This window comes from Trypanosoma theileri (genome assembly GCF_002087225.1).
Source record: "Trypanosoma theileri isolate Edinburgh chromosome Unknown TM35_Tth_25_V1, whole genome shotgun sequence".
NCBI classification, from domain to species: domain Eukaryota; phylum Euglenozoa; class Kinetoplastea; order Trypanosomatida; family Trypanosomatidae; genus Trypanosoma; species Trypanosoma theileri.
Window position 1 is genome coordinate 139,804 of NW_021639867.1, and position 13,370 is coordinate 153,173.

A 13,370-nucleotide genomic window follows, 5' to 3' on the forward strand; every position below is an offset into this window, starting at 1 on the left:
ATTAATCTCGGTGGAAATGGAGGTCTAAAAATTGATGATGCTGCTGTTATCTCTGCTGTAGACACTGATGATCAGTCGTGGTGTCATAACTTCACTATGGAAGGTGTACAAGAGCCACTTCTTACTGTGGAGAGTTCAGAACTACTTGATGTATCACTTTGGCAAGTAGCTGGTTCTGCTCGTGTATGTGTACAAGATGCCAATATGTTATGGTCAGATGTTGCCCTAACCTTGGATGGTAATGTAAGTGATGTTATTGTGCTTGAAGCGAATCCATCGTCAATGAAGCCATTTCCCACACCACCACGTGTAGGACAAGAGGTACAGTTAACATTTCAACTTGTTACAGTTCCTAATAAAAATGATCTGGTGCGAGTGTCAACTGATATGGAGAAAGTACCATGTGAAACTTCTACACCGGTAACAGGACTGGCAAAGGATATTTCCGTAATGGTGAATACCACAACGAATACATCTGTTGCTATCCCTAAAGATAGTACCGATCCTCTGGATTACCGCAGTTTTAACACAACAGGGTCATATAAAGTCTGTTATTACAATGCAGTAGAAAAAGTCTGGAGTATTGCAGGGGGATCAATAACGGCAGGTACGCTCTCTATACAACCCATGGTACCAAGTTCGTGGAGTGTATTAAATAACGTGCAACCCACCTTTGCAGAGCCATTTGTATTAGTTTTTGATGATCCTTTAGGTAATCTTAATGCTTCAGGTGATGTGGCGTGGGCTGTGCCAAGTACACAATCTTGTGGAGTGGATCGTGAAACATGTAAGGCATGTATTGCTTTTCAAATGAATGTAGACGCATCTACAGATAAAAGTGTGCGTACACAGAATATTCTTTCTCATATTGTAGGTAAATTTAATCTTTGTTATCAATTAAAGGATGCTACGGCGGCGGCGATGTTGGAATCATTGGAAATACGTGCTGGTGATGTGGAATGTGTTAAAGAAAATAGCATACGTGTTGGACAACAAACTGTCATTACATTTGAAAAACGCAGTGAAGTTGATGTAACTAATGATAGCTGGCGTGTTTCTTTCTATGGTACAAGTACCTCAAATTGTAGTTCAGGTTATGATCCTGCTTTTCCTTTGGGTCGTGCCCATTTACTTGGGAGTACTAATACCACTGTACAGTATGCTGTGGAGTGGCCAGTGTCTATGGTGGATAATCGTTATCTTTTATGTTACACACATAATGGGATATCAAGACCTGTTTGTACGTGTGAACAAATTAATGCCCAAACAGGTGAATGTTATGTAGAAACACTTGCTGCATCTCCACTTTATTTTGTACCGGATCCAAATCCCACATATGTTGGTCAAAGTATACAATTGGATTTTACCCTTGATCCAGCAATGACAGGAAATCCTGTTACCAAAGTGAAGTTTGTTAAATATGTTGATGATCTTACGATCTGCGCCAATGATGCAGCATTCCCACTTGAAGATGATGATGTTACTTCAGTGACAGCGACATTATATCGTTTTACATTTAAGCATAACTACACTTATGGGGCGGAATCACTTATTGTATGTACGCTTTCCCCATCGTTGTCACTGAACTACTCCCGAGTAGGTACAATAAATCCGAAAAACTCCAGTAATTTATTGACACTTCGACCTTATATGAAACTAACAACGTTTCCTACAAGTGCAGATCTTCTGCGTGCGATGCAGACAATTAATTTTACCTTCACACATGCGTCAAGTGAAGAAGGTGATGTTGTTGGATCAGGGGATCGTATGGTATTTGTACCGGATCCAAACGCATGTTATGAACCAGTTATTGAGAGCATGTCACCAGAGATTGAATTAGCTCAATTTGTACGGGATGATACTTCCTTTTCAACGATTCCTGCACCTGTATTGGATCCAAATAACGAAACACGTTCTTCTCATATTTATGCCACCTTTAATTCTACTACCGGGGTGGGAACATTTTACGTTTGTTACAAACTCTTTGCTGGAACATGGGCCCCTATAGTGACTGCTGTTACTATTCTTCCCGCTGGTGTAGAAAGTTGTGCTGCGACACCGCCAGTCTCTAGTCCTGGTAATGGAGGTGATATCAACCCGCGAGCAATGCAGTATATGCGAACAACAATTGTAGGAACAGCTGAAACTGGAACTCAACGTGGTGATAATGATGCTGTGAGTGTTGTACCACAGTCATCTCCATGTATAGATGCAGCAGCGGCTGTTTTTGTCTCTGGTGTTAAGATTAACAGTGAAACCAATATTTCTCTTATTGCCTTTACACCATCACCTGGGAAGTATAAGGTTTGTTATCGTCTTGGTGGGGCACAGAGTTCAACCTCCAACTGGAGTCCAGTTTGTACATCATTAACTTTCTCAGAGGCTACACCTACAGGAAGTTTTACGGGTTGTCTACGACTTGGTCAGACCCTCGATACAGCGACAACGCATCGTAATGGACTTCACTTTACTCTCACAGATAGATTCCGTTTTGTTTCTGGAACTGATCAGTGTATTTACGCTAATAATACAGAGACCGTTTCTAATAGTATTTTTGTTGGAGATGCTGCACAAACGGTAGATGGAACCCCTGTTACGAGCACTAATACCACTTTTACGATACCTAATGCATTACTTGGAACTGGAACTACTTCACTACGTCTTTGTTATAAGGATGCTGTTGGAAATCAGTTTGCTGTGCCTCTTGATCCTACACAACTTGAACTTTCAGAGTTTCCTGTTAATTCACGTCTTCCTGCAGAATTTAAAGGACGAAGTCATGTAACCGCAGGACAACGTGGAATAATGACATTTTTGGCAAGTTCTAGTAAAGAGGATGGAGAATTAGTACCATATAAACCCACTCCACCAAATCCTTATGAACCTGGAGAAGCGTATAATGGTAATTTTGATGCCGCCACTGCAATTCTTCTTTCTTCTTCTCTTGCATACCGTGATGGACGCTGTTATGTAAGTAATCCTACTACATATGGAGTTTACGGTAACAGTACACAAACACTTGGTTCATTTGATCCTACTGCTGGTGGATCATATATAGCCTGTTATAGACCTAAGGGTTGTAGTGTTGAGGATGTACAATTACCATTTAAAGTAGGAGATTATAATCCATTAAGTTGGGGTGTTACCCCAACCCCACCACGTCGAGGACAATTACTTGATTTTTCCTTTCTACGTAATACTGTTGATCCAGAAGCACTTCCGTTAACACCGGGTAAAGATCATGCTACAGCTCAGGTAGACTTAAACTCTTGCTGGAGTTTACCTATAGATGCTGGTGAAGTTGTTGGTGGTACAACAAGTCGTGCAACATTAGACAATATAATATTTCCTGCGCAAAGTCCCAATACTTCTAAACTGTCTCCATATAGAGTTTGTTATTTCTTAACGGAAGAATCATGGGGAGATATACCAAGTGGTCGTAGTTCAATCCTTCCAGCAAATCCTACTCAATTTACTGTACTTAATGATCGAGCTCGAGTGTCGCAAATTAATTATATTCAATTTCAAGGTAGCTCACTTGGTGCTGATGATCGTGTAAAGATTATCGAGAAATCCAATTCCTGTACTGATAGCTCAGTCCCACCAAATGATATGGTATCACATGTAGCTGGTAGTGGAGATACGATTCCAGGTACATCAGATGGTTGGAGTATAACAAATGCAACAAGTACAAATACTATTTTAAATATAAGTACTTCTACTGAAGGAACATATAGTGTTTGTTATCGACTTAAAACAGATACTGTATGGACATTAGTATATGGAGATCTTATTATTTACGAACGTGATCCTTCGGGATTGGCATTAGTACCTCTAAACCCATTGGAAGGTCAACTCTTTACATTAAATTTTACATCAAAAGAAGAGTTATCTGGTATGTCAGGAGATGATCGTATCGCATTATATACAGGTATGATGTCGTGTCTCGCACCAGACCCTGATGCGGATGTTATTATTACTTCTCCTTCACGTATAGATCTCTTACCGTTGAGTTTACCTTTTCAACTTGCTGTAGGAGAACGTGGTAATCATACTCTTTGTTATTGGAAACCTAACTCCATAGTCTGGGGATTTCCTATAATTGTCATTGCTCCTAATCCATCAAATTATACTACTTGGCCTGCTATGGGAGTATTACGTGCAAATCAATTGATTAGTTTAATATTTGAAGGTTTTGGACTTATATCAAAGAATGAAAATAAAACGGATAAAGTAAAACTTATCCCTTCAACAAATACGCAGTCAGATGGAATGTGTCAAACAGTAGAATCTTCACCAAATATTTTCTATTACTCTCCATTAAATGCAAATGGTACAAATGCTGTACAAGTTATTCGTTCTAATGTAGTGGGATCTTATTGGTTATGTTATAAACTAAGTGGTGGACAATATCATGTATTTCCTGGAGAAGCTATAATGATGAGTACTGCTGATCCATCAGGTGCGGTATCATCTAAAGGAGATAGTATTTGGAATGGTGAAAGTATAAACTGGACTATTCAATCATTATCTCCATCAGTAGATGGAGCTTTTGTATTTTATAGTTTAGAAAAATGTAATGATATCCCATATTATGTTATCCCTAAACCTACAATGGAAGAATTCCCACAAGGTGTGGCTATGGTTCAAAATGGATATTCCAACCTTCGTGCAGCTCCCTTAATAGCAAATGGTACAATACTATCTATATGTTATTATGCAACGGGAATTACTACTATGTTAAAGGAAAATGCGGTACAAGTTATGACAGGAATTCCACCCGTGTTAGAAACTCCACTCTCTGTAAAGGCATTAGAAATATTTCAATTTAATCTTAGTGTAACTCCTGTTGAAAATGATTATCTTGTACTTTTAGCAGATCCAAATAAATGTGTAGGTCAAATTGCTCCTTCTCCTACAAGTGATGCATTTATTATAATGGAAACGGAGAATTCTAATACTATTACTACAACCGCTCTTAAAGGATCAGGAACATTTTATATTTGTTACTCTCATAGAATAGACCGTTGTGCTGCTAGTAATTCGCAAGAATGTGCTCGTATAGTTGGAGAAGTCATAGCATCTGAACCAAATCCTTCTGGATGGTCTATGAGTCCTGTTACTGTTTATACATCAGATCTTGCAGAGATAACACTTTCTCGTCCATCTGGTACTACTACAGATGATATAGATGCTGGTCTTTGGTTAACATCTATTCCTGTTTTAGATCCAACTATGAGTCTTGTTGCAACGGCATGTATGCAACCTATTTCTACGGAAGGAAATATATTACTTGAACGTGATGAAAATAATAAAGATCTTTGGAAGGTTCGATTAAATAGTACCGGAAGTTATGGTCTTTGTTATAAAACGAAAGAGGCATTAATGCCAACTATTTTTCCTCATATAGAACATGCAGGATTAGTAGTTTACTTAACAAATGTAAGTTCCGTTACATTTGCAGAACCACCAACAGTTGGTCCAAATACTTTAATTGTTTTACAAGGTCGTGGTCTATCTCAAGGTGATAAACTTGTAGCTGTTGGTGTTCCTACTGCTGCTACAGAACTTCCAAGTGATATATGCAGTAATGATTCTTATACACCACGTGTTCCGGCAGCGAACTCTACAGAAGGTTATGGTCTTAGTTCTATGGTACGAATAATAAAATTTGAGGTAACAAAGAAGTATGTTTTGTGTTTTCAAGCAGCAGCTTCATCAGGACCTATGGTACTTATTACTTCTTCTCCATTTGAGGTTAATCCTAGAGTGTTAAGTGTTCGATTGGTATCTGTTGCCTTAAATAATACACCACTTGTATTAGAATTTAGAGGTAGTGGATTAAGTATAACAGATTTAGCAGCATTAGTATATCTTGAAGATGAGGGTGGTAGTAATAATAATAATCCTGATATTTGCACAACAGCATCTTATACAGAAATGACGAGTACGAATGTTGATGGTACTGTAAGTCTTTATACAACTACACCAACACGAGTAGGAAAACATGGTATTTGTTTTAAACAAGCAAATACTGTTACTCCTACTCATTTACCAGATGAAGTAGATGTGGGAGTGCGAAATGCTACTGGAGCTATTTTTAATACTTTACCAATCTGTTCTGCATTAACTGCATGTTCACCTCAACCTGTAGTTTCTCTTGTTGATGCCTCAGGAAGTGTAACGTCTGATCCATTAGCTACAGTTGTAATGCGACTTAAAACTGTGGATGGGACTTTTGTAGATGAACGTCTCTCTGGTAGTAATATATATGAACAGAAGGATTACAGTGTATTTTACTTTTTAGCACTTACTGTATCTACTGTAGGAGAATATATTATGGAAGCTCAATTTACTTTACTTGGAGGAGTAGAAATTGTGGCTCAATCATCCCGTTTCACGGTAACCGATACGGGTAGTGGAGAAATGGAAATGTCTGCTGTAACATGTGAACCTGTTGGAATTATTGATCGTCCAGTTTCTAATTCTGCTAATACGGCAAATAATATAACATGTGTTATTCAGACAAAATCACCTTCAGCCCCAAGTGCATATAATGTTCAATTAAATGCAGGAATAAGTACTCCTGTGGTACCTGGAGGTAATAGTAGTGGATATCCGCAATACTTATTTACTGTTATTCCTCCATTTGATCAATTAACTATTCAATTTGTTTCTATTGTGGTAACTGCAGCACCACCTTTTCAAAGTTGGCCAGTAACAAATTCTCCTGTTATTGTTCGTATTGGATCTCAACCAGGACCTCAAAGTAGACTTTCTTGTGAATCTACTTCATTAAATCTTCCATCACCATCTATGGTACGAGTAGCGGATCATTTAATTTGTCATGCACAAGGTAGACGTATAATTAATGGTATGGTATGGGATATTATTGCATCACCTCAGTATATGCATATTATTCGTCTTTTAAATGATGATTATGCATCATCTCAAGTAATAGATATTGGTAATTACCCAGAAAGTTTAAATGGTGATTATGTATTTAATGTGACATTACCAGGACAACCTCTTAATGTCTCTATACTAGGATCGGTATCATCAGATGAAACAGGTAATATAAATATTCCAATGCAAGGAAGTCCATCCATATTTACAGTAATAGATGAACCACAAGAAGCTAGTTCCAGTATTTTATGTCAATCTGTAAATACCATGTCTAGTTTATGGTTTGTCCCTGTTGAGCCTTTTACATGTATATTATCTTTGGGTGCTGATGGTCATCCAGTAAATGGTTTACCGCAGGATTTTAGTGTAACCATGAATGCAGGAGGTAGTGTTCAACCTATTCAAAATAATACATGGGGTACGAAACTTAATATCTCTGCTGCTGCACCTCCTATATTAAATCCAAGTAGTAATAGTAATAGTATAAGTAGAAGTAGTCTTCTTCGTACAACAAATGGTCAGGTATTTGATTTAAGTGTAACGTATGTACCACTTAATAGACCTATTGCCGCTACTACTGGAACACTTATATATGTTACTTCAATAGAGAATGTGAATTCGAAAAATGATCGTGTAACACTTTTGTTAGTTGGATCTGGATTAAGTCCTCAGAATAAGTATGGAGTGCGTTCATCCACAGATTGTGCATCTGGGGTTTCTATTGAAGCAGTGGCTACTCCCGTTGGTAGTTCCTATGATAGAGTGGAATTAAGTTTCGCCTCACCTGATGGATCATACTTTTTCTGTTTTGCTCCCAGTGATCAACCATCACGTTGGCATCTTCTTAGCAGTGAAATAATGAACCAAACTGTTTCTAGCGGTGGTGTAGATAAATGGGTGGCGTTATTTATTGTAAGTGTCATACTTCTCTTTATACTATTTGTGTTGTTGATTTTGTTACTCTGGCGTGTTTGTATGTACAAACGTCGTAACACGACATCTCAACCAGAAATGCGACAACTGTATGTACGACCTCCAGCAAATAATCGCTTTATTCGACGCTCTGAACAACAACCACAATCACAACAAACACAACAATCACAACAAACACAACCACAACCACAACAACAAACAGAAGTACAACAGCAATTGGTGGAAGTACCAAGTAAAGGGAATAAGAGTCGGGTTCGGGTTAATATTCATGATCGCTCCCGTTATGGTACTGAACTTGATGTGGATGTAAATGGAGAAAGGAATCAAATGACCTTAACCACTGCCGCAGTCTCTAATCATTATCAAGGTAAAACAACTAATAACAAAAGGAATATATATAGTGATGCGGAGAGTAGTAGTAGTAGTGGAGCAGAGGATATGCCACGATATATCCCTCCTGTACCACCACCAGTACCACCAAGAGATGATATTCCCGGAGTCATTGGTGGTGTTGAGAATGGTGTAGAGAATGCACATCTCACACGTGCAAGTAATAATGGTTATAAAGATAAGAAGAAGGAATCACCTCCACCTTCTGGTCCATATCAGTATTTACATCACAAACTGAGAGAGGCTGTTAGGCATGAACGTGAAGATGGGGAAGGACCACAACAACCACAACGACATCCATTCATGATTCCCTCATCTGGTACACTTCAACCTCCTTCACTGCCTTCGTTAGCCTCAAACTCACCATCGCAACCTCCACTGGTTCTCTCATCCGCCCCACCACCAGCTTCTCTTACGCCGGAAACAGAGAATGAAGAACCGCCATCGTGGGTGGGACCATTTGTGGTAAGGGGACATACCTCAAGGCCGATGGTAAGTTCGAAGCCAACCTCATCTAATAGCACAAGTAAAAGAGGAGGAAAGAAAAAGAGATAGATAAGGTGTTGGTGGATAGTCTTTTGTTATGTATGGGTTTTTTTTTTTGAAGAAGAGAGAATGGAGTAACTAGGATTTGTAAAAAGGGGGAGAATACATACATATGTACATGAAATATTACTATTGTTATTGTTAAACGTTGAACGCAAAAAAAAAAAAACAGAGTGAAGAGGAAGTTTCGTTCGTTTGCTTTGTTGTTGTTGTTTTTTTTGTGTGAGAGAAAAAAAAAAAGGAGAGGGTGTGTTGATCTTATTATTTCTTCTCACGTGAGCTCTGTTTTGCTTTTGACGAATTTTTTTTTTTTCACATTTCCTTCTTTTTTTGTTTTTTTGTGGGGTGGGGTCTCACTTTTTCAGAAAGAATTGTAAGCTCTTTTCTTCATTTTTTTTTTTATCCAGTATTTTCTTTTTCTCTACATGTGCAGACATCTCACACCTTGTGTTTCCGTATATATATGTGTGTGTCTGTGTATGTCTGTACTGCGTCTTGGTTATTTTTTTTTGTTTGTGTGTTACCTTATAGACTAGCCGCGTTTACAATTATTTAACACTTCTTACCGCAGAAAATAAATGAAAAAAAAAAGATACACATGAAGAATAGATAAAAGAAAAAAAAAGAAAGAAAGAAAGCTCTGCTCAACTATCTTGAGCCTTCGCGAAAGGTTTATATATATAAACAATTACATATATATATATATATTTTTTTTCTCCCCATTTGTTTTGTTTTGTTTGAAAATATATATTACTAATTTTTTTTTCTGTGTTTTGGTACTTCTTTGTGGGCGTGTATCAAATGGAAATGAATAAAGAACGTCTAGGAAGAGAAAGAACAACACCAGTGTATATAAAGTCTGAAAGACGAGGGGTGTGTAATAGAAGAATAAAATAAGCAGAATAGAAATGATAATCTTCCCTTGGTTCCACATCACCAGGTAAAGACTGAGAATCATTTCACATCCTTGTCATTTGCTATTTTATCTTTTATTATTGTTCTTTTTTCTTTATTGCAATTCAATCCAACGCCCTACCATTCCTGCTGCAAGGAAAAAATATGGATACATTATAGAAATTCATACTCACGCCTTATGAGCTGAGTACGACCCATAAAAATGAAAAGAAAGTCAATCAGATGCGAAAATGAAAAAAGAAAAACAGAGAAAGTCTGAGACACACATACACTCATAGAATATATAGCATGTATTTCTCAGAAAAAGAAAAAAAAAAGAATACATAATCCTTTCAGAATGAGATGTAATATGGGGTGAGTATGTGTTTCTGTGGGAATTCAGAACCATCATTTTGAACAAACTCATTAAGGGGTTTTCTTTGGTTCTTAAAAAAACATTCCCAGAATTGACTTTATTTTTGTTTCTGCTTCTGTTTCTGCTTCTTCTTTATGTAGTAAATTTTGGTGAAACCAGCGGTGAATATACCGTTTGTGTTTTTTTTTTTTATTATTATTTAATTGCCTTTGGTAGAAATAACATGATTAGTTGTTTAAAAATATCCTTTTCTTTTCTTTTCTTCTCTTTTTTTGCTTATATATAAAAATTTATCAATAAAAACAAAAACAAAAACAAAGAGGAAAGCGAAATAAAAAAAATAAAGAGAGAGAAAGAAAAGGGAAAACACGTGACATGATATCAAACATCAAATACGTTAATCATGCCGCTGTATTAGGTAGTGGTGCATTTGGCACAGCACTCGCCTGTGTGCTCGCAAAGAAGGCCAAGACCGTCTCAGCATGGCATATTAATGCAAAGGAAGCAGAAACAATGGATAATGAGGGAGAGAATAAATTTTTTCTAAAAGGTGTAAAATTACCAAAAAATTTATTTCATACTGCAAATACTGAAACGTGTGTAAAAGAAGCTGATATTCTTCTTGTTACTATTCCTACTCAATTTATTCGTTCATTTTTTAAGAAAAACAGAGATGTTATTCAAAAACACATCATAGAACGTAATATACCTATTGTTGTTTGTTCTAAAGGTATTGAAAAATCTACTTTGCGATTTCCTACAGAAATTCTTCAAGAATTTTTTCCACAATATCCGTTTACTGTTCTTGCAGGTCCTTCTTTCGCCATTGAAGTGGCTAAAGGTATACTTACTCATGTTTGTACAGCTAATGCAGATATTAAAAAAGCTCAAGAGGTACAACGTATATTAACTACTCCAGATGGATCTTTCCGATGTTGGTCTACTACGGATACAATTGGATGTGAAGTTGCGAGTGCAGTAAAAAATGTATTGGCTATTGCATCTGGTATGTATAAGGGTCTTGGAAATGAACTTAATGCTCGTGCTGCCCTTATCACACGAGGTCTTCTTGAAATTCGAGATTTAAGTCTTGCTCTTGGTGGTACAGGTGAAGCAGTATTCGGACTCGCCGGTCTTGGTGATCTTCTTCTTACTTGCTCTTCTGAATTATCAAGAAATTTTACCGTTGGACTGAAACTTGGACAAGGTATATCCCTCGAAGAGATACAACGTACCAGCAAGGCTGTCGCAGAGGGAGTGGCCACCGCAGAGCCACTTGAACGCCTTGCGGCAAAGTGTAACGTACATCTCCCTATCGCTCAAGTGGTGTACAAGGTATTGTATGAAAAGAAAAATGTACGAGAGGCATTTGAAAAGCTAAACACCTGCCCTTTGTCAGACGAAGGTCTTCCACCGCTGGTACGCACCTCCAAACTTTAAGGAGGAATATATATGAAAGAGAGAGAAAGAGAGAAAGAGAGCGTGTGAAGGAAATGGTTTATCCTTATGGGTTTTCTGGTTAAAATAAAAAACCTTCTTTTCCATTACTTTCCCATACCTTTTCATAAAGGGTGTGTTTTGAAAAGATTACCCAGCCTAACACTCGGAAAGGGGAGTGGGATTGAAAGGGCTTTCCATATACCATCCTTTACTTGACCCTATTAATTCGTTGCAGTGAGGAAGAGTCTTCCGAGTCCCACTGTAGGGGGGTTGTTTTCTTTAACATTTGTAGAGGAGAGGAGGAGGAGGAAAAGCCAGTTAACCATTATAAACATTTCCTTTTCCCTTTTTTTATTTATTTCCATTATGGAAAAATAAGGTATGGATCATTCCTGAAAGCTTGCGAAAGGGATGGGCTCCTGTTTTAAATATATTTATGGAATAAAAAAGAACTTATTATTATTATCAATATTATCAATATTATATTTTTATTAGTTTTTTGCCTGGTACGCGGAGTTCGCATTAAAGTGCAATTTTTGAAAGCCCATCCAACATATTGACCCTCTTTATTCTTCCCTTGTGGGTCGTGTGAAACACGCTTTCAGTACTACGTTTTTTTTTTTTTTCTCACAGCAACAAATGTTTACGGTAATGAGGAGTTTTTCTTTTATTTTTTGTGCAGTTGATTTCAATGTCATTGGGAAAAAATAATAAATCGGAGGGTCATAATAAATATTTTCTTTCTATGGTGTTTTTTTTTTTCTCTTTTTGCTCTTTCTTTCCATTAAAGAAGACTAAGACCATGACCAATTTTTTCGAGAGAGAGGACATGAGAAAGTAAAGTGGTTTTAAACTTAAGCCTGCTTCTAATTAAAATAAAAAGTCTTTTTTTCCATTACTCCCCAAATGCCTTTTCGCAAGGGAAGGGAGGGTTTCGTTCACCATTGGTCCCATTTCGAAAATTTGAAGCCCCTTCCTTCGAGAACCCTGGGGAGCATCGAACCCAAACGGTTCGAGAAGCCGAACACCCCACCGAAGCCGGCAGGGCCGAAGTCCCTCAATCCAGAGCCCCGCCCCCACCACCACCCACGGGGGAATCCCGGACGGACCTTTCCCGGACACCACAAAAGCGCGCGGAGGCAGAATCAATGGTCGCCGCGCGCGTTTCTTTTTTTTTTTCTTTCTTTCCGCCGCTGCTGGGGGCGGTTGGAGCAAACACCGTGGGAATCCGGATGGGGCGGGGAAGAAAGGGTTACGAATTTTTTTTTTTCGCGCAGAGAACGCTTTCCCAAACCCACTGCCGCACGCGCACCCCCTTCGACCACGCTTTTTCCGGGAGTCTTTTTGGGCGGTTCCTGCGGGGAGGGTGGGCCCTGTTTTGTTCGCCCATGATGCGCTGCAAAAACAAATTTTTTTTTCTTTAAAAGCTTGAGAACAACCCGATCAATAAAAAACACGGGCGACTTTTTTTTTTTAGATGTAAAGCCCTACCTTTTTCAAGGCCCACGTTAATTTTACATTGGCGCAAGGCATTGAAATAGGAGGGAATTTGGCACCGGGGCTCTTCCCGGATCACCCTGCAAGGGTTTAAAGAGGACCACCCTTCCAATTCCAATGGCGAAAGGCACCCGGGGACGAAATATTCACATGCATCGTACCATTTTCATGGCGCCTCCCTGATGCAGATGGGGTTTTCAAACCGTCTGTGTTTTTTTTTTTTTTTTCGGAAGGCCATCCTATGATCGATCCTTTCTTCTGAATTGCGTTATGGGGAAGTTTCTCTACACTAAGTCGTTCTTCTCGGCCCCCTGCACCCTCCAGAGATAGAGCTGAATTTCACCCCACGCACGACATCCAGCAAACAGCAGATCCTGATTATAACGTT

General features: G+C 38.4%; 2 protein-coding genes across 2 annotated transcripts; both read left to right on the forward strand.

Annotated features, from left to right (window-relative positions):
- Positions 1–8,784, forward strand: TM35_000251520 (hemagluttinin family protein; the record flags this gene model as incomplete). Its single annotated transcript, XM_029027743.1, has 1 exon — positions 1–8,784. A coding segment is annotated over one exon (8,784 nt), but the record flags the coding sequence as incomplete, so codon positions are not given.
- A 1,636-nt stretch (positions 8,785–10,420) lies between these two features.
- On the forward strand, positions 10,421–11,485 carry TM35_000251530 (glycerol-3-phosphate dehydrogenase; the record flags this gene model as incomplete). Its single annotated transcript, XM_029027744.1, has 1 exon — positions 10,421–11,485. One exon carries the CDS (start codon positions 10,421–10,423, stop codon positions 11,483–11,485), a length of 1,065 nt encoding a protein of 354 aa, XP_028880923.1.
- Positions 11,486–13,370: the final 1,885 nt, after the last annotated feature.